This window comes from Eubalaena glacialis, chromosome 18 (assembly GCF_028564815.1).
Source record: "Eubalaena glacialis isolate mEubGla1 chromosome 18, mEubGla1.1.hap2.+ XY, whole genome shotgun sequence".
NCBI classification, from domain to species: Eukaryota; Metazoa; Chordata; class Mammalia; order Artiodactyla; family Balaenidae; genus Eubalaena; species Eubalaena glacialis.
Window position 1 is genome coordinate 54,352,522 of NC_083733.1, and position 26,209 is coordinate 54,378,730.

General features: G+C 38.5%; 2 protein-coding genes and 1 pseudogene across 6 annotated transcripts in view; 2 read left to right on the plus strand and 1 right to left on the minus strand.

Moving 5' to 3' along the window:
* The window catches only part of ZNF568 (zinc finger protein 568), a 38,924-nt gene extending 37,313 nt beyond the window's left edge, over positions 1-1,611 (minus strand). For 3 of the 5 annotated variants that reach the window (XM_061174086.1, XM_061174087.1, XM_061174083.1), the window contains exons 1-2: positions 1,395-1,517; positions 171-241 (exon numbers count right to left, since the gene is read on the minus strand). The gene's annotated coding sequence lies outside the window, so the exon portion shown is untranslated. The other 2 variants (XM_061174084.1, XM_061174085.1) reach the window with 2 other exon arrangements.
* Positions 1,612-2,619: 1,008 nt separating this feature from the next.
* LOC133078883 (zinc finger protein 383) overlaps positions 2,620-26,209 on the plus strand; it is a 191,138-nt gene continuing 167,548 nt past the window's right edge. Inside the window, exons 1-4 of the mRNA XM_061174065.1 lie at positions 2,620-2,730; positions 7,741-7,867; positions 8,173-8,268; positions 18,081-19,016. Coding sequence (XP_061030048.1) covers positions 2,698-2,730; positions 7,741-7,867; positions 8,173-8,268; positions 18,081-19,016 — 1,192 coding nt within the window. The 5' untranslated portion in view covers positions 2,620-2,697. The remainder of the gene's footprint in view (positions 2,731-7,740; positions 7,868-8,172; positions 8,269-18,080; positions 19,017-26,209) is intronic.
* LOC133078861 (cytochrome b5 type B-like) lies at positions 8,325-12,560 on the plus strand (annotated as a pseudogene).

The following is a 26,209-nucleotide window of genomic DNA, read 5'->3' on the forward strand; positions in this document are numbered from 1 at the left end:
CAAAAATAAATAAATTAATTAATTAAAAAAAAAAATCAAGGATAAGAAACCAAAGCATTGGAGAAAGAAATGGGGATAAGGTAAACCTGCACAATAAAAAAGAAGGCATAATAGAAAATAAAACAAATTTTTATCAGCAATCACAATAAATATAAATGAATTAAACTCACCTATTAAAATAACAGTCAAACAGGATAAAAAGGGGAAAAGCCCAGCAATATGCTCTTAACAAGAGACAGACCTGAAGTATAAAGACATAAAGGGAAGGGGTTGTAAAATGAAATTCCTGGAAAATACAATAACAAAACGTGAGAAGCAATATTATCAGACAAATGAGAACATGGACTAAAAGACATTCACCAGGATAAAGAGGCATGTTTCTTAATGTTGTAGATTGGAATCTTGGTCCCAATGTTTCACCCTCCGCTAAGAGGATTACACATTCACACTTTCTGCCATTTAACTTTGCCTTGCCCTCTGACTGGGTGTAATTAATGTTACACTTAGGCACCTGAATAGCTTTAGCTAACCTAATATTAGTATACTTGGGAGCAGAGGTTTTTAAGGGTGTTTTTATGATCTGTCTTGTACTCTGGTGATCCACCAGGAGAAGCACATGTCCTGGTAACCACTGTCCTTTTAGCCTGAGCTGCAGAAAGAATACATGTGGAGCAGGTCTGAATCGATTCTGCAGTCCAGCCACCCAGGCAAGCCCAGCCTAGATAAGCTGAACACAGAACCTGCAAACCTGTGAACAAGAGAATAAATGCTTCCTGTTTCATGCCACTGAGTTTAAGAGTGGTTTGTTAGGCAGCATTATTATGATCACAATAACTAATACATATAATAAAAGAAGACATAGGAAGATGAAATAATAAATCTGGAAAAGATCACCAAGGGAAACTGGAGCACAACAGAACCGGGCCAAGAACTGCTGGGGGAAAAAAGGGCAGCAAAGGGGACTAAGAAAGAGTGGCCAATGGGGAGGAAAGACCACGTGAAACCAAATACAGAAAATTTTTTCAAGCGGTTACCAATTATGCCAAAGGCTACACAAAAGTCAAATGAGGTAAGACAAGAACCACTACACATATCACAATTGCAAACACCTCCACACTCTGCACATCTACCTGACAATCACAGACAACACCACACACGTTATCATAAATCACAGACAATTACAAACATCACCATGACACAAATATCCCATCACAATTACTCCACCACACTCAACACAACCACACCCCCATCACTGTCGCATCATCACAATCACACACACACACACACACACACAGGATCACAACCCCACAGACCATCATAATCACACACACACTAACTCTTCACCAGTTTCTTGTTCCAACAACTCCAGCCACGCTCCAGGAGCGTACTCCCACCCCGAGCACTCTGCACTGCCACTACTCCAGATACTCTGGGCCTCCTTAAAGGCTCCGCCCCGTCAGCGGCGCGCGCTGGTTCAGCCCAGATTGCTTGAGGCCCTCCTTCAAGTCCCGCTCCGGGGACGCGGTAGCGTCACCTGCCGGAAACGCCCGAGTGCGCATCTAGCGCGCAGTTTCTGGGAGGCTGGGTGAAGGTGACACGCACGATGGCCCGAGCCAGGCGCCGGTAACGCCGAACCAACCCTCCTCGCCCGCCTCCCAACGGAAGTTCCACTACACAACGCCTCCCAGAAGCCCTCGCGGCCCGACTCAACTTCCGGCCAGAACGGAGCAGGAGTTTCCTGTGTGAGCGAGGCTGGTGAGCCAGGTCTGCTCTGGTGGCTGAGCCCGAGCGTGCGGAGTTACCGCGAACTGCAACTCTGAGATCTGGCTAAACTCTGAGAGTTGCAGGAGCAGTCGTTTCGGGTGGACCCAGCGAGGGAGCTGAGAGGAATCGGCCGTGGGGCTCGCTGTGGACCACATTTCCCAGAGGGCCCGGCGACGCGTGCTCTTCTCGCGGGAACTCGAACTTTTCATCACGCCTGGCGGGAACGTTAGATCCTTGAGGTGAGATCGTGGGCACCTGGGGGAACTGGTTCAGCTCTGCAGGTTCGGACCCCCGGAGACCCGAAAGGCCTAAGTTGAGGAGACCGGAGGCCGATATGGAGCTCGGTACTTGGGCCTGTGCGGGCGGAGCGGCGTGAGAAGGGGGAGGTTATGCGACCCGTGTGCAGATATAGGATGCCTATCATTGTGGAATTGTGACTGTGTCCCCCTATGGTGGTGTGTCCTTGTGACCCCGCGACACTGGAGTACCTGCGACTGTGCGAGTGTATGTGTTCCGTGTTGAATTTGCGATTGTATCTGTGATACCATGTTTGGCTCTGTGTGCGGATGTGGAGTGCGTCTTCCCTTGTTTTAAGAACGACTGCTTAAGGTATGTGGCACTGTGTGTATGGGTATGAGGCTCCTGTCAACTGTGCGATTGTTACTCCAGAACTCTGTCCTTAGGAAATCTCTGTGAGGTTTGGTTAGATTATTGACCTCAACAGCAGTAACCTCAGCTTTCTCCTGAGACACTGGGATTGGACGGGACGCCCCATTCCTCTGATCTCATTCCCTTTATGTGCTGGGGGATGGGGATGGGGCTGACCTGTGACCTGACCAGTTTGAGCAACAAGAAAAACCTGGTGTCTTACGATGACTTTCTACTTTCCAAGTTCTATCCTTCTCCAGGTGAGGCGCAGAAGAGAAGGAAACAATGCATGCTGAACTTCTACAAGCAGTTTTCAGGGTATGTTGGGGTTTCCTCTTTTCTTTCGTTCTTCTGAAAGTTAATGCTTAATAAAGAGGCCATTTGGTTATAGGTTCCTATAATTTTCCCACTGGAGAAAAGGATAGTTGAGCCTGCTACTGAAGCACAGTAACTCCCATATACCTAACGTTTACTTATTTGGAAAATGGCTCCACTCTGTTTGCCATGTTTTCTTCTTTTTATTTTTATATTTTAAATTTTTTTAGATCTTTTTGATGTGGACCATTTTCAAAGTCTTTATTGAATTTGTTACAATATTGCTTCTGTTTTATGCTTTGGTTTTTTGGCTGCAAGGCATGTGGCATCCCAGCTCCCCCACCAGGGGTCAAACCCGCACCCCCTACATTGGAAGGCGAAGTCCCAACCACTGGACCACTAGGGAAGTCCCAAGTTTTCTTCTTTTTAAATGCAATATTTATTATGACTTTAAAATAAAAGCATAATGTTTTAGAGATTTTAAAAACACAGATTACCAAGAAAAAATGAAATGAGACCACTCAAATAACTAGTGTTAATATTTTGGTGTATTTTCATTATTTTTCCAAAATCAGATTATGCTTCATTTACCATTTTATATCCTACATTTTCACTAAAAAGTATCATTCTCCTGTGTTGTCAAATGATCTTTGTAAATACCATTTTTCAAAGATACACTATTTTTTGTGAATGAGTTATGGTTTATTCGTCAGATGAGTTGTGTCAGACATGAAATCTTTAAACACTTATTTAAAATATTTATTTGTACAAATACATATACATAGATGCACATAGGTTTGAGTTGCAATTTCCATGATTAATAATGAGATTGAACACCACTTCATATGTTTATTGGTTATCAGGGTTTCTTCTTTTGTGACACACCTGTTGAAATCTTTTATTTTGCTCTTGGATTATCTTTTTTTTAATATATAAATTATTTATTTATTTATTTATTTTATTTTTGGCTCCGTTGGGTCTTCGTTGCTGCGCACAGGCTTTCTCTAGTTGCGGAGAGCTACTTTTCGTTGCGGTGCACGGGCTTCTCATTGCGGTGGCTTCTCTTTGTTGCAGAGCACGGGCTCTAGGTGGGCAGGCTTCAGTAGTTGTGGCATGTGGGCTCAGTAATTGTGGCTCGCGGGCTCTAGCGCTCAAGCCTCAGTAATTGTGGCACACGGGCTTAGTTGCTCCGTGGCATGTGGGATCTTTCCGGACCAGGAACCTGTGTCCCCTGCATTGGCAGGCGGATTCTTAACCACTGAGCCACCAGGGAAGTCCCTGGATTATCTCTTATTGATTCATGGGAATTCTTTATATTATCTGGATATGGATCCTTTATTGATTATATTTTACTACTATTTGGATTGTTTTATCACTTCCCTTAAGGTAGTTTTATGAATAAAATTTGAATTTTTTTAATTATATTTTTTTTATTTTTGGTTGCGTTGAGTCTTTGTTGCGGTGCGCGGGCTTCTCATTGCCGTGGCTTCTCTTTTTTTAAATTTATTTATTTTATTTTATTATTTTTTTTTTATGGCTGTGTTGGGTCTTCGTTTCTGTGCAAGGGCTTCCTCTAGCTGCGGCAAGCGGGGGCCACTCCTCATCGCGGTGCGCGGGCCTCTCACTATTGTGGCCTCTCTTGTTGCGGAGCACAGGCTCCAGACGCGCAGGCTCAGCAATCGTGGCTCACGGGCCCAGCCGCTCCGCGGCATGTGGGATCTTCCCAGACCAGGGCCCGAACCCGTGTTCCCTGCATTGGCAGGCAGATTCTCAACCAGTGCGCCACCAGGGAGCTGTGGCTTCTCTTTTGCAGAGCGCGGGCTCTAGGCGCGCGGGCTTCAGTAGTTAATAGCGCGGGCTCTAGGGCACACAGGCTTCGGTAGTTGTGGTGCGCGGGCTCAGTAGTTGTGGTGCACAGGCTTAGTTGCTCTGCAGCATGTGGGATCTTCCTGGACCAGGGCTCGAACCCGTGTCTACTGCATTGGCAGGCGGATTCTTAACCACTGCACCACCAGGGAAGTCCCCCTAATTTTTTATCAAATTTTTTTCCCTTGGTGGTATCTTTTTGTATCTTATTTAGGAAATCCTTCCCTGTCCCAAGGTTATGCAAATGTTCTATATTTATATTTAAAGCGATAATCCCATTTATTTACTTAACCTATTTTTAATTATTCTAGCTCCTCATTTGAGGTAATTTGACTTTTCTTCCTCTGGCTGTTTTTAAGGCTTTCTCTCTGTTTTTGGCTTTCTGTAACTCAAGTATGATGTGTCTAAATGTGCATTTCTTTTTATTTATCTGCTTGGAATTTGTTAAGGGTTTTTGAATTTGTGGATAGGTGTTCAGGAATATCCTCAGCCATCTTCAAAGATTGCCCTGCCTCATTCTCTCTCTTCTTCTTAGGCTCTAATTATACATAGGTTATAATTTCTCTCCTTTTTTTTTGGTCTATTACTTTCTTTTTGGTTTTTAGAGTTAATACTTGCAGCTAAAATCAAAGCAATATTAGGCAAAAGAACTTTGCCTTGTTTCAGGACAGGAGTGGAGGGCATGGCAGGTAGCTAGAGTTTTTGGGTTCTTTCTCTAACTGGTAGAAAAAAATATCTTTATTCAGTTATGTTTCAACACTTCTAATCTTGGGGAGCTCACCAAATCATAAGGCTATCAGTTCACTTTATGATTCTCATATCTGAAAATTAGAGTGTACCAAGGTAGAGGACTCAGAATAGGGATTGTGTTTTCTGAAGGTATAAATTGGGAGCTGAAACTAAATTTGGAACTCTAAATTTTAAAAATGTGTGTTTGGTACTGAGGCAGGGAAAATCAGGATGAGAATCAGTCTCCCCAAGTCTGTTCCGTTTAAGGCCTTTCTATCTGAATTTCTTCAGAAAAGGGCTGAGTCTTTCTAATCCATTCTCCTGTGCCAAAGCCCGAACAGAGCATCTGGTTCCCTTCCCCCATCAACCTCTAATTACACTCGCCATCTCTGTAATGAAGATTATTGCCCAATATTAATGGGAGTAACTCTAGGGAGGTAGTATACTGTAGTGAAAAATAAATTTTAAAAGGAATAAAATGAATTTTGTTCTTAGAAGCTAACCTAATGTTTAATCAGGAAATATCTGAAACATTCCAGGTAAAATCAGAAAAAGACAAGGGTATACAGCATTACCAATGTTATTTAACATTGTTCTGTAGGTATTAACCAAAGCACTTAGACAAGAGGAAAAATTAGGTTAAAAATTAGAAAAGAGAGTGTAAGATTATTACTTTCTGCAGATGCTATGACTGTGTACCTGGAAAATCAAATCAACTTATAACCAACACTTTGAAATAAGCAGGACTCAATAGGGAGCAAGCAAAAGAATTTTTTTTCCCCTATAATTTCCACTCTCAATTCTATGGCTAATGTTTTTGTTGCCCTGAATAAAAGCTTGTGTAGTCCCTATAATTGTTTTGATCACTCTTTGGTATTCTTTGGTTATTTTCAGTCACAAGATCAGTCTCATTTTACTAATTACAACCTCTAGTTGAGTGTAATAATGTGCAAATTTCATTTAAAGCCTTTTCTCTGAGCTCAGACTTGCTTCAGGCTAGAAGCTTACAGTGTGAAAAGGGGGACCTACTAAGCTGCTTTGTTTCTTTAATCTGAACTCCTCTTTTCTTTGCTCAGTAGTCAGTTTCTTTACTATAGTCCTCTATCCTCCTGTTCTAGGTGTTGCTCTCTAGGTCTAGATATTGTTCGGGGACTTGCCTTTTACAATTATACTGGACTTTGTTCACCATTCTCATGTTAGTTTTCTAGTTTCAGAATATAATACCTTTCATTTTCTTAATTTACTCTCTAGTTTTGATGGAACACTTAGGCCAGTAGCTTCCTAAGAAAAGCTAGACAGGAGATAATTTAACATTCATTCTCTGTGGTTCTACAATTGTCTTTTTTTTTTTTTTTTTTTTTTTTGCTGCACCACATGACTTGTGGGATCTTAGTTCCCCAACCGGGGATCGAACCCACGCCCCCTGCATTGGAAGTGTGGAGTCTTAACCACTGGATCACCAGGGAAGTCCCTAGAATTGTCTTGATTTAATCGTCGCACTAACTTGGTATTTAATCTTTCTTTTTTTTTAATGGGTTTTAAAAATTGTTTTATTTGGGAAAAGTGCATCTTACAAGAGGGCAGCTGCAAAATACAGAGACCTCTGCAACAATTACTTGTTTTTGCTTAAAGTGAAAGAATGAGTGGTATCCAAGGAATCAAAGCAGTAGGTGGACAAATCAGGAGCATCTCCAAGTTATTTTCAGGAAATAGAACAACAAAACGCGAAGCCATAATTTCCGATCAAGGAATTCTTCTAAGAATTTAGCTTATCTCGTGGATTACCACCTCTCCGTCCCCTTTTAGTGGAAAAGCATGACTTACTATTGCAAACCAATTTTGGTATTTAATCTTGCTTCGTATATTATCTTCATACTAGCTTTGGCTGTGTGTGGAATTCTCGGCCAGAATTTGTTGTTTTTTGTAATATTAAAGGAATCACTTCATTTTCTTGTTTTAAATGGTGCTGTTGAGAAATCCATTGCCATTCTGATTCCTGAAAATTTTTATGTGAGCCACAGAGGCTTTTAGAAAGTTCTGTTTTTCCCTGATATTCTGAAATTTTACTCCAAAATATATCATAAGGTTTTTTTTTTTTTAAGTCCGTCACATTTTTCCCTCTCTTGGGGCTTAAAGGGAGCATGGGAAGGAATTCTCATTTATGCAGACTTTACTGTGGCCAGGCACTGAACTGCATGCTTGCTATTTCATCTCATTGGAAAAGTCCACTCTGTTTGCACATTCCTAGACATACCCCTCTGTATATAGGAAATATGTCTTGACTTATATTGATATAATCGATTCCAGCTCCTTCAGTTTGCTTAATAATCCCTGTCCTTTTCTGTAGAGCCCTCTACCACCTTATCTTCTATCTTTTTCTTCTCTCTTTCCATTGTGAAAGCATGTTTGTTGTTTCAGGGGTCAGTGATGTTCAGGGATGTGTCTATAAACTTCTCTCAGGAGGAATGGGAGTGCCTGGACTCTGGTCAGATGAATTTATACAAAGAAGTGATGTTGGAGAATTTCAGCAACCTGGTTTCAGTGGGTAAGGATAACTCTCCCCCGAAATTCAGAGTCTGCCCTTGGGAATGTCTCCCTTCTCCATTGTGAATTACTCATTTCAAGTAACCAGCTAAGTTTCTGCACTCTGTTCCCCAAGGAATGGTTGAGTTGGAATGGAATGGAAGAGTTGGAAATGGGCAGCTCCACTGGGCTGTGGCTGAAGCTTCATCTTCATCTTTCTCCGGTCCTTCCCTATAGGGGCATCTCTTTCCTGATCACCAAGGGACCGGATCTGGTTTCTGGGACACCAACAGCATAACCATGTCCCATGTCTTTTCTTGTGATCAGGACTTTCCAGTTCTAAGCCAACTGTGATCTCCTTATTGGAACAAGGAAAAGAGCCCTGGATGGTTGACAGAGAGCTGACGAGAGGCCTTTGTTCAGGTAAGTGAGAGGTGATAGAGCAGGAGCAGAGCCTGAGGAGGTATTACCTATATAAGATGTTATCAGAAAACGCCCCTCAAAAACCCAAGCCCCCTTCCATAAAAGAGGTATCTTGCTTTTTTTCTCTTATACTTTATTCCCAGTCCAAAGTAGCAAGCACCTTCCTTTATCATTTCCAAGAGTTATTCTACCTACCTTTTAGATTTCATTCCTTCATAGGATCTGCTGCATTTAGACTTGTATTAACAGTAGATATTCCCACCCTAAGAAGTGTGTGTGTGTTGTGTGTATGTGTTCCAATACTGGTTTTCATTTTATCTACTTTCCAAGTATTTGTTAACTTCATTAACCAGATTGTCCTGGATAGTAGTTCATTGTTTCATTTATCAAACATTTGATTTTTTTTTACATTAAAAAAAATTCAGATATAACATACACATGGAAACTACATGAGTGATTGTATAGTGTGAAGAATTACAAGTGAATGCATCCATGTAACCACCACTTCAGACAAGTAATAGAAAATTACTAGCACCTTAGAATCCTTTCTGCCCTTTCCCAATCACTAGCCTCTTTGTCCTCCTTTTGACTTCTAACTCCATGAAATAATTTTGCCTTTTTCTGAGCTGAATATAAGTGGAATCATACAGTATTTATTCTTTTGCCTTTGTTTTTTCTCAACTTTATGTTTATGGGACACATCATCCATGTTATTGCATATAGCTGATGTTAGTTCATTCTCAGTGCTATGCTGTATTCCATTCTATGAATATATTTAATAGTATGTATTATATATTGCTAATTATTATAAATAAATATTCTTTCTACTATTGACCGTTGGGTTGTTTTCCAGTTTTTAGCTATGTGAACATTCCTTTGGTGCATATATGTACACATTTCTTTTGGGTGTATACCCAGGAGTGGAATTACTGGGTAATAGGATATGTGTTGGTTCAATTTTAAAAGATAATGCCAGTTTTCCAAAGTGGTTATACCAATTTATACTTCCACTAGCAGTGTGAAAGTTGCTATTGCTCTGCATTCTTGCCAGTTCTTTTTTTTAAATAAATTTATTTATTTATTTATGGCTGCGTTGGGTCTTCGTTGCTGCGTATGGGCTTTCTCTAGTTGCGGCAAGCAGGGGCTACTCTTTGTTGCAGTGCGCGGGCTTCTCAATGCAGTGGCTTCTCTTGTTGCGGAGCACAGGCTCTAGGCATGCGGGCCTCAGCAGTTGTGGCTCGCAGGCTCCAGAGAGCAGGCTCAGTAGTTGTGACCCACGGGCTTAGTTGCACCGTGGCATGTGGGATCCTTCTGGACCAGGGCTCAAACCTGTGTTCCCTGCATTGGCAGGCGGATTCTTAACCACTGCGCCACCAGGGAAGCCCTTGCCAGTTCTTGATATTGCTAGACCTTTTAATTTTAGACATTCTGCAGGGTGTGTGTGTGTGTGTGTGTGTGTGTGTGTGTGTGTGTGTGTTCTGTGACTTGCCCGTTTAAGTTTCTTGGTTCTATTCATTAGGTTGTCTTCATTTTTCTTAGAGATTTGAAGGAGTTTTTTGTATATTCTGTATATGAGCCTTTGTAAATATCATCTACCAGTCTATAGTTTACTTTCTTATTCTTTTAGTGCTGTCTTTTGATTTTATTAATTTTAAGTAGTCAAGCTTATCTATCTATCTTTTCCTTTATAGTTGTTGCTTTTTGTGTTCTGTGTAGGACTCATTGCCTACCCCAAAGTCATGAAGATGCTTCCTGTGTTATATTCTAGTAGCTTTATTCTTTTACCTTTTACATTTAGATTTCCAGTTTTCTAGAGCTGATATTTGTATATAGTATGAGGTAGGGGTCAAATTTCATTATTTTTCCACATAAATATCCAATTGACCAGGCAGTGTATACTGAAAAGACTTTTTCCCTCTCTCTATAATGCTACCTTTGTCATAAATCATGTGTTGCCATATCAGTGAGTCTGTCTCTGAACTTTATTCTGTTCCATTGGCTTGTCTACCTTTGTCCCAATACCACACTATAATAGTACTGTAGTCTGTAATAAGGCTTATTATCTGGCAGAGCAAGTTCTCCTGCTGCTTCTTCTTGGTAATTTTCATATAAATTTTATTTTATTTTATTATAATTATTTTTCATAAATTTATTTATTTTTGGCTGCGTTATATCTTCGTTGCTGTGCACGGGCTCCTCATTGCGGTGGCTTCTCTTGTTGCAGAGCACGGGCTCCAGGCACACGGGCTTCAGTAGTTGTGGCTTATGGGCTCTAGAGCGCAGGCTCAGTAGTTGTGGCACACGGGCTTAGTATCTCCGCGGCATGTGGGATCTTCCCAGACCAGGGCTCGACCCCGTGTCCCCTGCATTGGCAGGCAGATTCTTAACCACTGCGCCACCAGGGAAGTCCTCATTATAAATTTTAGAATCAGCTTATTAATATTCACACACACATAAAAATAACTGCTGACATTTTGATTAAGGTTACAATAAATTTATACATCAGTTTCTGGAGAATTAACATTTTGGAACAGTCTTCTAAAAAAGTTTGATTTTTTAATTTGTGCAAGTAGTCTGCTAGGTGCTACATAGTTTAAAAAATATGTAGACTTATTAAGAAATTCATTGTTTAATGTGGGAGCTAGAACATTTCTGTAAATTATTTCTACAAAGTAGAATTCAGCAAACAAGAACAAATAGGAAGCTCAGAAGAAAGTTATAAAACAGTCAAAAAATACAGAAGTGGTATTGATTCAAGTAGAAATTAATTGTTGGATCCTTGGAAGTAGATGTAACCTATCGAGATAGTGATAGAAATAGACCATGCCTCCATTGAGAGAGAATTCTGGATTCAACAAAGCTCTAGGAACCTAGGCAGGAGTTTGTGAATCTCCTTCCTTGCCCTCAGTAGGTCTCAGCTAGCCTTAAATATTTTATAAGCAGGGATCCAGAATTTTTTTCCTCCATAAATTGAATCATTTTCCTATCATCTGTAAAAGAATTGCGCTTTCTTCATTGAGTTCTGGTGCCATCTTTATTGGGTAATAAATTCGCATATATGAGTCTTTCTCTGCACTCTATTGTCTTGTTATGGTATAATGCCAGTACGAGTGTCTTTATTTCTTTGGCTTGTATTTTTTAATATCTAATATCACCTTCTTATTTTTCAGATCCAAGGTTTGCTTAGCCTCTGGAGTATTTTTCCTTTTTTTGTTTTTATTTCCCTGTGTCTCTCTTATTGCTTTTCCTCCCTACTTGCTTACTCACTCCCTTCTCTATCTTTCCTTGGCCCCATACTTTTCCACATGGTCTCTGTTTATTCTTTTTCCACTTTTTTATAATTAATTAAATAGTATTAAATATATAACATGAAAGGTAAAACTATTATTTAAAAAGGAAATTTTTTAATATTTAAACTTTTTAAAGAGAAAATCTTTGTGAAAAACAGACAAAGAAAGATAACTTACCTTAAACTCCAAAAGTAGGAGCACGAAGTCTACCTCAAGGAAGTTGGCAGTGGAAACCTGGATAGCGGTGGAGAAGAGCTACCTTAGGCCCAGTGGCGACTGTGGAAGCAAGCAGCAGCAATGGGAAAGGGCAAGGGGGTCGAGACCTCAGTTACCTTTTACTGATTGGAGGAGGTGGCAAAGCGCAACTCCCTGAAGGAGATATGGCTGGTGATCCATGGGCAAGTCTGTGATGTCACCTGCTTTCTTAACGAGCATCCTGGTGGAGAAGAGGTTCTGCTGGAACAAGCTCGTGGAGATGCAACTGAAAGCTTTGAAGATGTAGGCCACTCGTCTGAGGCCAGAGAAGTGCTCAAGCAGTACTATATTGGTGATGTGCCTCTGAATGACTTTAAACCTGGAAGTGGGGGACTTCCCTGGTGCTCCAGTGGGTAAGACTCTGTGCTCCCAATGCAGGGGTCCCGGGTTCGATCTCTGGTTGGGGAACTGGATCCCACATGGATGCCTCAACTAAGAGTCTGTGTGCTGCAACTAAGAAGCCCTCATGCATACCATAACTAAAGATCCCACGTGCTGCAACTAAGACCCGGTGCAGCCAAAATAAATAAATATTTTAAAAACAAACAAACAAAAAAACATGGAAGTGGTAGCAAGGACCCTCCAAAAAGCAACACATGTAAAAGCTGCTGGTCGTGTTGGATCTTCCCCATCATAGGCCATGTTCTCTTAGGTATTCTGTATTATTACTACACAGCGGAGAGCTAATCCTCCCAAGGAGACCTTGTTGAAATCTGGAAAGCATATCCACTTGGGAATGAGAACTAGAGACTTGTTTGGAGGCTGCAGCAGTGCCTTCTCGAATCCTGCTAATTGTATTCTTCCCCTTCGGAACCCAGACTGTTGGCCAGATATCCACCTCAGCCCTGGGCCAATGTCCAAGTCATTTCTTACTCTCAAAGCACCTGCTCATTGTTCTGTGTCCTTGCCATTGTTCCCTCTCTTTATTCTTTTCCATGGGCACCTTTATGTTTCAAAGTTTCTTTTGTAATTACGGTCCACATGTCCTAGTGACATTGCCCTTTGGTAAAATTGCTTTCCAATACTTTGAATGCATATTAGACATACTTAACAGGGCATCACGCTCTGGTTTTGAAGCTTTTCTTTTTCCCTTTTTCTTTTAAGTAAATATTGTTAAAAATAAATAAATAAATAAAACTCCAAAAGTACAAACCATACAGCAAAAACATGAACTGGAAATACATCAGAATTAAGGATTTCTGCTAAATGAAGGACACAATAGATAAATTTAATGCAGAGTAGACTAGAAGATACTTGCTAATTAAGAGGAAGAAGTTAGTGACCCCAATAAAAATACCAATAAAGGTTAACAAAGCTAAAATGCTAATAAGCTTACCAGATGTTCATACTTATTAATAATTAGAAATGCAAATGAAGGCAATAATGAAATCACTTTTCACTTATTAGGCTAGAAAAGTAGAAAGCTGGATAATGACAACTGTGGGTGGGGACAAAGAAATTCTTACGCACTTTTGGTGAAAGTATACAGTGGTGTTGCCTTTCTCTACAGCCATCTGGTACTACTTAAACAGGTATACATATGCCCCACTTTGGGGTATATATCTAAAATTGAAAATAATGCAAAAGGATAAATACTTCATGTCTTTCAAATGTCATACCAGTGTATCATCTATCAGGTCCATTCGAGGATTATTTAATTATCTGGGGAAATGTATCATTGTTTCACTTACTATTTACTACTCATTAGGGACCAGGTTCTCTTAAAATTAGATGTTAAGTTTAAAAAGATTGATAAGTTGCGAATGATTCGTCTGGTGGAAAAGGTAGCCGAAGGGTATGGTTTTATTATCCTATAACACAGTAACTCGTTTTTGTATCCAACTTAGCGATGTTATTCCTGCATTCTTTCTTTAGGATACCATATGAACTCAGTCTCTCCTAGATAATTGGAACTAGCTTGATCATTCCTCTGGCCCTCTCATTAATGAGTTAAATAAATCTTTAAAATGTGCTTAGCATATTCTGTTTCATTGGTTTATGTGATTGTCTTTATGCTAGTACCATACTGTTTTAACTGCTGTAGCTTTGTCATATACTTTGAAATCAGAAAGTGTGATACCACTTAGCTTTCTTACACTTTCTAAAGATTATTTTTAGCTCTTCCAATTTTTTTTCTATTAATATTTCTGTAAAAAATGCCATAGGGGTTTTTATAGGGATTGCATTGAATCTGTAGATTACATTTTAACAATATGAAGTCTTCCAGTCCACAAGCACGCAATCGCTTTCCATTTAGTGTCATCTTTAATTTCTTCAATGTTTTATAGTTTTCACTGTACAAGTCTTTCATCTCCCTATTTAAGTTTATTCATAAGTATTTAATTCCTTTTGATGCTATTATAAATGGAATTGTTTTCCTGATTTCCTTTCAGATTGTTTATTGTTAGTGTATAGAAACACTGTAGTTTTGTATCCTGCAACTGAAAACTAAATTTGTTTAATTCTGACAGTTTTTATGTGGAGCCTTTAGGGTTTTCTATGTCATTTTCAAATAGGGACAATTTTACTTTTAAGTTTGTTGAGAGTTTTTAATCATGAAAGGATGTTGAATTTTATGAAATGCGTCTCATCTATTGAGATGATTGTGTGATTTTTATCCTTTATTCTGTTAATGTGGTATATCACATTGATTTTTGTATGTTGAACCATCTTTGCATCCTAGGGATAAATCGTAGTTGGTCATGATGTATGATCCTTTTAGTGTGCTGTTGAGAATTTTTGCATTTATATTCATCAGGGATATTGGCCTGTAATTTTCTTTTTTATGACTTCCTTGTCTGGGTTTGGTCTGAGGGTAATGCTGGCTTCATAAAATGAGTTTGGAAGTCTTCCCTGCTCTTCAGTTTTTTTGGAAGAGTTTGAGAAGGATTGGCATAATGTGTGGTAGAATTCACTAGTGAACCTCCCAACAAAGAAGAGCCTAGGCTTTTTATTACTAATTCAGTCTCCTTACTAGTTATAGACTTTCTATTTAGACTTTCTGTTTCTTCATGACTTTCTATTTCTTCATGATTCAGTCTTGGTAGGTTGTATGTTTCTAGGAATTTTTCCATTTCCTCCAGTTTATCCAGTTTCTTGGTGTATAATTGTTCATGGTATTCTCTTATGATAGTTTTTATTTCTGTGACATCAGTTATAATGTCTCTTTTATTTCTGATTTTATTTGAGTCTCCTCTCTTTTTTTCTTAATCTAGCTAAAAGTTTGTCAATTTTATTTATCTTTTCAATAAACCAACTATTAGTTCCATTGATCTTTTCTGTTGTTTTTCTATTCTCTATTTCATTTATCTCTGCCCTAATCTTTATTATTTCCTTTCTTCTGCTAACTTTGGGTTTAGTTTGTTCCTTGAAATGTAAAGTTAGGTTGTATATTTGCGATTCTTCTTTTTCAATGTAGGAACTATAAAATTCCCTCTTCATACTGCTTTTTCTGCATCCCATAAGTGTTTTTGTTTGTCTAAAGATATTTTCTAATTCTTTGGGCCATTGGTTGTTCAAAAGTGTGTTTTTAATTTCCACATATTTGTGAGTTTTCCAGTTTTCCTTTTGCTGTTGATTTCTAGTTTTGTTCCACTGTAGTCAGAAAAGATACTTGATATGATTTCCGTCTTAAATTTCTTAAGATTTATTTTGTGAACTAACGTGTGATCTATCCTAGGGAATGTTCCATGTATGCTTGATAAGAATATATTCTGCTGCTGTTGAATGGAATATTCTATATATGTCATTTAGGTTCATTTGCCCTATGGTATTGTTCAAGTCGCTTTTCTTTCTTGATTTACTGTCTGATTGTTTTATCTATTATTGAAAGTAGGCTATTGAAGTGTCCTGCTGTTGTATTTTTGTCTATGTCTCCCTTCAGTTTTGACAGTGTTTGCTTAATATACTTAAGTGCTCTGATATTGGGTGCAGGTATGTTTATAATTGTTATAGCTTCCTGGTGAATTGACCGTTTTATCATTGTATAATATCCTTGTTTGTTTCTTGTGACAGCTTTAGCTTAAAATCTGTTTTAGCTTAAAGTCTATTTTATCTGATGTAAGTATAGCCACCCTTGCTCTCTTTAGGTTACCATTTGCATGGATTATCTTTTTCCATCCTTCACTTTCAGCCATTATCTGTGTTCTTAAATCTAAAGTGGGTCTCTGGAGGACATCATATAGTTGGATATTGTTGTTTTCTCCATTCAGCCAGTCTCTTTTGATTTGAGAGTTTAATCCATTTACATTTAAAGTTATTATTGAAGGATTTACTATTGCCATTTTGTTCATTGTTTTCTGTCCTTTTTGTAGTTCTTTTGCCCCGCTTTTCCTCTCTTGCTGCCTTCCTTTCGTTTCTTTGATTTTTTGTATTGATATGCTTTGAATCCTTTTTATTTTTCTTTTCTGTAATCTCTATAAGGTATCTTCTTTGTGGTTATCATTGGGCTTTCAAAAATATAACAGTATGTTTTAAGCTGATAACAATTTAACTTCAATCACATACAAAAACACTTTTACTTCTCACTACCCACACTTTGTGTTATTGACATTGTACTCTTCTGGTACATAGATATGTTCACCAACCAGGAAGCTTCCCCCAATCCTTGCCAAGTTTTTTACTGGGGGTGTCATTATGTGGGGAGTGGTGACCAGTCCCATCCCTTGAAACTAAGGGTCCATTGTGAATCACCTCCTTATCATAATTCAGGTATGATCAAAAGACACTTGTTGTGAAAAACAAAAGACAGTCTAGTGGTTTTTGAAGTTCCAGTGGTTTTTGAAGCTCTGTGCCAGGAACTGGAAACAAAGACCAGATGTATTTTCTGTATCACAAATATGTATATTTTCTGTTAATTCTTTCTTCTCAGTTCAGTACCCATGCCCACAGCTATGCTGGATGTTCCTGAGTCCAGATTTTCTCTGGTTCCATTTTTCTAGATTTCTAGTTTTCTGTGAGAATGAAAAACTATAATCATCCTGTCCTGTGGGATGGGAAGGAGATACAGTCTTTGAACTCATCCTTCAGCTTTTACTGTTCTCTGCACTCCACTGTTAGAAGTGCCTGATGCCTCCAATTCTTGTGCATTTGTAGGGATTTGCACCATGAATCAGTACTGTGGAATTTACCCACTGTTGGCTCAATTTGATATTCTCCAGTCTGCAGTCACTTATCACTCATCCATTGGCTTTCCAGTTTCCAAGTTTTATTGCTACTGTTTCTTCTCCAGTATCTTTTGTCCTAGTGGGGTTTTCCTTTCCCCTTGTTAAGCTTTTACTATAATTTTCCTGTGGATTCATGAAGAAGAATTGGTAAACTTATATATACTGTCTGCCATTTATAACAGAAATTATGCCCCCCTTTTATTAAAAATACAATTGACCCTCATTACTCACAGATTATTTATGAATTCACTTACTCACTAAGATTTATTTGTAAGCCCCGAATCAATACTTACAGTGCTTTCATGGTAATTAGCAGACATATGCAGAGTGGCAGAAAATGTTGACATGGAGTTCCTATTTTCTCACAGAGAATGTTTCATTCTTATTCTCTTCTTTCTAACACTCAAGCTTCCTCCCTTCTTAGTAACTGCCATGACTTGAAGATTCCATTTCTCTTTCCCAGCATCAGCATCACAGAATTCCAAGGTAAACTATTTTCAGTGAATCCCCAACATATATGAGGCTCTATTCACAGAAGAAATTTACGTGTCTGCCATTCTCACCAGTTTCATTCAGCACCCTAGACTTGTTGAGGGCTGTCCCCCAGTGTGAATTTGCCAACAACATACCCTTTGCTTAGAGTTGCTGACCCTCCCCCACCCCCATTTATACATTTCAACACATTTATTCCTTAGTAGTCCTATAGGTATGACAGTTATCCACAAATAACAAAACATATAGTATGACACTCTGTGTGTGAGTATATGCTTATATAAATGTATATATGATTAGAATCACTGTATATAATGTGGAGGATGGCCCTGAATAGTGTGGATTCATTGAAGTTGCAGGTGATTCTGATCCACACCAGGATTATAGAGGTCATCTATTTCCCTAATTACCCTCTTCAACTTCCTCTGTTGCTTCTCCTTAATGTCTGTGCTTTTCTTATCAATTTTACAAATTGCCTAGCCATATTTGAGAACTGTCTAAGCATTTACTTTCCCAAATATTTTCAGCTTAATCTTTGCATTTCTTTTTCAGAAGTTTAACCTTTCTCAGCATAGGAAAAATGAGCGTATGCCTTTTTATTTTCTTCCAGATCTGGAATCCATGTGTGAGACCAAGTTACTCTCTCTAAAGAAGAGACATTTTAGTCAAGTGATGTTGACCCATGAAGACATACCCACTTTTATTCAGCCCACGTTTCTTATTCCACATCAAAAAACTATTAATGAAGAGAAGCCCTGTGAATGTAAAATATGTGGAAAAGCCTTTAATCAAAACTCACACTTTGTTCAACATCAGAGAATTCATTCTGCTGAAAAAAACTATGAATGTAAGGAGTGTGGGAAATCCTTTAGTCGTGGCTCACTTGTTGCTCGACATCAGAGGATTCACACTGGTGAAAAACCCTATGAGTGTAAAGAATGCGGCAAGGCTTTTAGTTGTAGTTCATATTTTTCTCAACATCAGAGGATTCACACTGGTGAGAAACCCTATGAATGTAAGGAATGTGGAAAAGCCTTTAATTATTGCTCAAACCTTAATGATCATCAGAGAATTCACACTGGTGAAAAACCCTATGAATGTAAAGTATGTGGAAAAGCCTTTACTAAGAGTTCACAACTTTTTCCACATCTGAGAATTCATACAGGTGAGAAACCTTATGAATGTAAGGAATGTGGGAAAGCCTTTACTCAACATTCAAGGCTTATTCAACACCACAGGATGCATACTGGTGAGAAACCTTATAAGTGTAAGGAATGTGAGAAGGCCTTTAGTAGTGCCTCAACACTTACTAACCATCACAGAATTCATGCTGGCAAGAAACTCTATGAATGTAAAGAATGTGGAAAGGCCTTTATTCAGAGCTCAGAACTTATTCAACATCAGAGAATTCATACAGATGAAAAACCATATGAATGTAATGAATGTGGAAAGGCTTTTAATAAAGGCTCAAACCTTACTCGACATCAAAGAATTCACACTGGTGAGAAACCTTATGACTGCAAGGAATGTGGAAAGGCCTTTGGTAGTCGCTCTGACCTCATCCGCCATGAAGGAATTCATATTGGATAAATGATAGGCCCTTTTGATAACCTTTATAATAATATTTTTTAAAACAGGTAATGCAAAAAATAAACAAAAAAATCCAAGATAATGCATGATCAAAGTTCCTCTCTGTAGTAGTTTTCTAGGGCTACTATAACAAAGTACCAAGTACCACAAAACTAGGTGGCTTAAAACAACAGAAACTTATTCTCTCAGTTTTTGAGCCTTGAAACCCACAATCAAAGTTGTTGGCAAGGTTGGTTCCTTCTGGGGCTCCGAGGAAGAATCTGTTCCATGCCTTTCTCCTAGCTTCTTGTAACAGCAATTTTTGACATACCTTGGCTTGTAGACACATTGCTCCAATCTCTGCCTCCATCTTCACACTGTGTTCTCTCTGTGTCTCTTCTCTCATATGGACACTGGTCATATTGCATTAGGGCTCACCCTAAGGACCTCATCTTAACTTGATTATATGTGTAAAGACCTTATTTCCGTGTAAGATCACATTCACAGATACCAGGTGTTAGGACCTCAGCATATTTCAACCCATTACACTCTGTTAACACTTTTTTCTAACGTATTTGTGATTTTATACATAAAGTTAATCAAATGTATTTTAAAATGTGAATTCAAGGTCTAAATTAAACACCCTTTTCCCGAAAAAAAGATTCTATCCCAAAACTACTTATTCCATAATTCCTTCCCATTTATTCTCTGTTTTGGTTATATAGCTTGTATTAACTTATGTTTTAGGGCCGTCTTTTCTATATCTGTGGCCTACAGAATTACTACACTGTAAATTGTGTTACATAGGCTATCTTTGAATTCATGGTGGAATTATAACTTTGTTTTTGAAGGCAGCTGTATTTTTTCCTTTTGTAAAATTAACATTTTATTATAAAAAAAAAAAAAGGACACCAAGAAAAGAATAAAGATTATTTGTAAGCCTACCAAACAGAGATGACTACTTCAAATTATCACAATATATCCTTCCAGGCTTTATTTAGTGTAATCATGACATGCATGCTGTACCATAACCTGCTTTTATCATGCTACTATTTCAGCAAGTATAGATGTTTATGTATCATTCTTTTTAATGGTATCATAATAATCTTTTCTGTGGTCGACTATCATTTTGCTAAATAACTACCGATAAACATTTTGGTGCCTGTTTAAACTTTGCAGTTATAAAAGTTGCCTTCTAAATGCAACTTTAGTACTTTTTTTGTTTGAAACTTAAAAAAAAAACATTAAATATCAGTGCTGAAATAACTGATGAACATTTTCTTCCTATAAAAAATTGCCAATAACTCCCAATTCCCTCATAATCACTATTACAAATTTGTTTTTATCCTTTGAGACGTCTAAAAAATTTTTTTTAAATTTTTGGCTGTGTTGGGTCTTTTTTGCTGCATGCGGGCTTTTTCTGTGTTTGCAGTGAGCGGGGTCTACTCTTCATTGCGGTATGCGGGCTTCTCATTGCAGTGGCTTCTCTTTGCGGAGCATGGGCTCCAGGTGCACGGGCTTCAGTAGTTGTGGCTCGCAGGCTCAGTAGTTGTGGCTCGCAGGCTCAGTAGTTGTGGTGCACGGTCTTAGTTGCTCCACGGCATGTGGGATCTTCCTGGACCAGGGCTCAAACCCATGTCCCCTGCATTGGCAGGCGGATTCTTAACCACTGCGCCACCGGGGAAGCCCTATCCTTTGAGACCTTTTAAAAAAACTTTTTTACATGCATGCACACACAACCAAATAAGTAAATGCTCGTAGAAAAAGTGCTGCTTTATAATTTTTTTTGTATAAATATATACTGATGGTGTGTGTCTTGGATTGCTGTAAGGATAAATGAGTTAAGTGTAAAATGGTTGGGACTCTTTCTTACTAATATATAGTAACTATCTAGCCGATAGTTATCCAACGTTAGCAGTAATATTTTCACTGTTATTATTTGTGGAAAGGACTTTTACCATGTTTCATCATGTTCACACCTTAATTTATATCAAAGAATTTATAATGAAAAAAGACCAGTGGGTATAATGTTTGTAGAAAAGCATCTCACCAACACTTACTCCTTATTCAGCATGAAGTTTAAAAAGAAAATTAAAATCCTAAGAAAACTCAAAGACAAAGAATGGGTGAATAAGCCTACATTCACACCTCATATTTCATGCTGCACAATTTCATACCCATCAAAAAAACCTATTTATAGTAGTTGAAAACACATTTGTCAAAAAAGAGCAAAACATGAAATATTAATAATCACTTCCCCCTCAAAGCAGAACACATGTAGGTCACATTCTTTTCCAGAATGGGAAAAAAAAATATGATAGCCAACAATATCTGAATATTGATAACACCCCTCCAAATATTAGTTAAGAAGGAAATCAATCCCTGAATTATGTATATATGAAAATAAGCACATTATGTAGAAAAACGTTGAGGGTTGACAGGCAGCCAGATCTGTATTTAGATTAAAATGTATAGCCTAATAGGCATGTGGATATTAAAACATGAAGAAATTATTAACAGGGAATTCTCTGGCAGTCCAGTGGTTAGGAGTCCACACTCTCACTGCTGAGGGCCGGGGTTCAATCCTTGGTCAGGGAACTAAGATCCCAAAAGCTGCGTGTCACGGCCAAAAGAAAAAAAGAAATAATTATTAATAAGTGAACTAAATGTACAAGACAAAATGCTAGAAAAATAAAAGCAAACTAAATCCAAATACAGAATAAAAGGTATCAGTAAAAATAAAAGGCAAAAATACTTCAAGGAAAAAGTAAAATTATTTCTTTGTCCGAAAAAAATACATATAGATACAAGCATTGGTAACTCTGATGGAAAAAATAGAAGACAGATGAATATATAAATTATATATGGACATGATTATGTTTAGAGAGATTAATGTATTTACTAATATCTGGAAATCAAATGAAATATGTGATATTTGTAGGAAAATGTAATGACAGAATTAACTCCAAAAGATGTAAACCCTTAATAGACCCAAACAATGCAGAAATAATATTTTGATGTAATCTCTACTTAAAGAGATCACCAAGCCAGATCATTTTATGGGCAAAATCTATCAAATATTCAAGGAATTTACAAATCAAATGAGATAAAAAGCTTGCCATCTTGTTCTGTGAGTTTTACATAATCCTGATGTCAAAAATATAATAATTTGAGTGTCATATAGTACTAAGTCTGCAAACATGAAAATTTATTCTAGCAGTCTATTAAAAGAATACAGATATTCATCATAATCTGAATCCATTACCTAAACTCAGAAATCAAATACTTTCGATAAAAACTTACCATCAAACTCTAAGTCCGGGGTCAGTAAACTAATTCAGATCATTGCCTGTTTTTGTATGGCCCGCAAGCTAAGAATGGTTTTTACATTTTTAAGTGGTTGAAATAAAATGAAAAGAAAAATAATAATATTGGAAAATTATATGAAATTCATTTCATTGTTCATAAGTAAAGTTTTTAATACAGAGCCACATGTATTCACTTACATATTGTCTTTGGCTGCATTCACACTAAAACAGAGTTGAGTACCTGTGACAGACTAAGTGGTTTGCAAAGCCTATAATATTTATCATCTGGCCTGTTACAGAAAAAGTTCATCAATCCTTGCTCTAGATAGAGGCATACCTCATTTTATTGCACTTCGCTTTATTACATTTCTCAGGTATTACGTTTTTCACAAATTGGAGGTTTGTGGCAACCCTGCGTTGAGCAAGTCTATCAACACAATTTTTCCAACAGCATTTGTTCACTTTGTGTCTGTCACATTTTGGTAATTCTCGCAATATTTCAAACCTTTTCATTATTATATTTGTTATGGTGATCTATGATCAGTGATCTTTGATGTTACTACTATAACTCACTGATGGCTCCAAAGATGGTTAGCATTTTTGAGCAATAAGGTATTTTTTAAAGGTATGTACATTGTTTAGACATGACACTACTGCACACTTAATAGATTACACAGTGTAGGGTAAACATAGACTTCAGAATATGTGAAAGTGGGCCTATACTATCCATCAGTATAGTATAAACATAACTTTCATATGCACTGGGAAACCAAAAAATTTATTGCAATATTCGCTTTACTGCGGTGGTCTGTAACCGAATCCACAATATCTCTGAGGTATGCCTGGAGTCACTTTCTGAAACACAGACGTCGAATAGATTAGGTAAACACAGTATTCTGTGCTATCCAAACTCAGAAAACAAATAGATCCATAGTGAGGGATTCTTGAAATGCAACAAAAGATAATTCCTGTGGAAAATCTGGAGTTTATATATCTAAACTCCATAAGGTTGAGAATTTGTTTGACCAAGCCCCAATATCTTCTATGTTTCCTTGAGCTTTATTTTTCTGAGCATTATTAGAATTAGATTTTTTAAAATTTATTTATTTTTGTCTGCATTGGGTCTTCATTGCTGTGCGAGGGCTTTCTCTAGTTGCGGCGAGTGGGGGCTACTCCTCATTGAGGTGTGCGGGCTTCTCATTGCTGTGGCTTCTCTTTGTTGCAGAGCACAGGCTCTAGGCACATGGGCTTCAGTAGTTGTGGCACACGGGATTAGTTGCTCCATGGCATGTGGGATCTTCCTGGACCAGGGATGGAACCCGTGTCCCCTGCATTGGCAGGCGGATTCTTAACCACCACACCACCAGAGAAGTCCCTAGAATTGGATTTTTAATATATTCTTATAACATATATTCACCATTTTACATATGTCAACATACATGGAACCTGATCTCAAAATGAGTTGTTACCCCATCTGCTGTGATATCACTGCTATCATCACTACCATTCTGTCCACATTCCAAATACTTAGCGATCCAGAAAACACCAGTCACCTATAGTTTAATGCATCTCACCATTGCCACGCACTTTGCAAAATATTTTGTTAAAAACAAAACAGTATGTTACATTCTATAATAAAATGAATGTGGATATAATGAGTGACTTTAGGAGTTACCTCCAAATACTATGTCTGCATCTTAGCAATAGCCTTATAATCCCACATCCTATAATGCACAGCAGCATATTAACTGTGCAGTTAAAAAAAAGAGACAGAACTCCCACTTAACTGGTTTATCCAAGTGTGATCCAAACTAATTTGAACATGAAGTCCTATTTGCTCCTAATCACTGGTAACATTTTTGGGAAGTGTATATGTTTGGGAACTGTTTGGGTTTTTATTTTGTTTTTTGGCTAAAATCATGAATCAAAGAATGAAATTAAAGAAATCATTACAGGTAAGCTAGGAATTTGGGGATGGAGTATTTTCCATCTCCCTAATATCAGGCACTACAGGATGCCGGACACAACTGTAAGCCATCAAAAATATTAAGATCGCTGATAAAGGTAAATACATGGATAAATATAAAAACAGTATTAATGTAATTTTGATTTGTGAAATTTGGGGGTTTTTTAAAATAAGATTTAAAAAACAAATGCATAAAAATAATTGTAAATCTAGGTTAAAGTATACACAATATATAAAGATTCAGTTTGTGATATCAATAACATAAAGAGAAGGAGCCAACTGTAAAGGAATAGAGCTTTAGTATGCAATTGAAGTTGGTATCAATTTAAAATAGATTGTTGTAACTTTAGGATGTTATATGTAATCCCTCTGGTCACCACAAAGAAAATATTTATAGAATACACAAAATAGGAAATGAGGAGGGAATCAAAACGTGTCACTACAAAAAATCAACTAGAGATAAGACTTCCAGTTTCTGGTCCATAACGAGCTTGGAAGTCATCAATCCACTATAACAACAAGTAAAAAGCAGAATGAACTGAAAATCAACTCTTCCGTAGATCCATCAGAGAATTAAGGTCACAGGGTAAACTGCTGCCCACAGACAGGTGGATACAGAGAATCACAACTTACCAGAGCATAGGCACATTAGCAGAAACCTCTGTGGGAACCAGTACAGAAGATGGAAAACCTAAACTGTAATGGACAAATTGCAGGAGGCTCAGTGTGGACAAATCTGAGAGTTAAATGCTCCAAGGGGGTCCGAGTCTTTAAGAAGCCCCTGTACTTTTATGAGCTTTACCTCCAGGAGCCCAATCAAGTCCTCATAGTGAAGACTGGAGAAAACTCCCCATTGTGTTTCTGGCAGAGAGAGGGGGAAAGTCGCTATTTTGAAATATTCTCAAAGCATTCTGTTCTTAATAAGGCATGCCACAAAGAGAAACTATTGTACCAGAGCCTATAACCTACTGAGGTTTCATTAGTGTCTAACCAACCTGAGGGAAAAGAAATGCTCAGCTCCAGCCCACTCTAGCCATCCTGTCCCACCTGAGGGAGGGAGGTAGACTGAGAGGCACTGGCAAAGTTCACAGTCCAGTGGCAGTTTCACCAAGACTGAATCTTAATCACAGGACTATAGAACATAACCCCTCCCCCTACACCTTATCACCACATCACTAAAGGTCTTACCAGTGTTCCTTTCACCCAGCACATGAAGTCTAGGTTTAAACAAAAACAAACAAAACAACAGAGACAATTAATAGAAAACAGTAACAAGTATGATAGGTATTAATCCAATTATATCAATAACCACTTTACATATCAAAGATAAAATCAAAAATAGAGGAAAGTGGGGCTTCCCTGGTGGCGCAGTGGTTAAGGATCCACCTGCCAATGCAGGGGACACGGGTTCGAGCCCTGGCCTGGGAAGATCCCACATGCCACGGAGCAACTAAGCCCGTGCGCCACAACTACTGAGCCTGTGCTCTAGAGCTCACATGCCGCAACTACTGAGCCTGCGTGCCACAACTACTGAAGCCCAGGCGCCTAGAGCCCATGCTCCGCAATAAGAGAAGCCACTGCAATGAGAAGCCCGTGCACCGCAAAGAAGAGTAGCCCCCGCTCACCACAGCCAGAGAAAGCCCACGCACAGCAACAAAGATCCAATACAGCCAAAAATAAAAATAAAAAATAAATTAAAAAAAAAAAAATAGAGATTGGAGTGGGCCCCCCCTTTCCCCCTTTGCCTCCTGACAGGAAAGGTTTAAGGGGGACTGGGCCCTGGGAGGCCGGGCCGGGCTCAGGGGCCGCCCCGGGGGCCCGGGCCGTGGATGTACGCCGACTGAAGGTGAACGAACTTCACGAGGAGCTGCAGCGCCGTGGCCTGGACACTCGTGG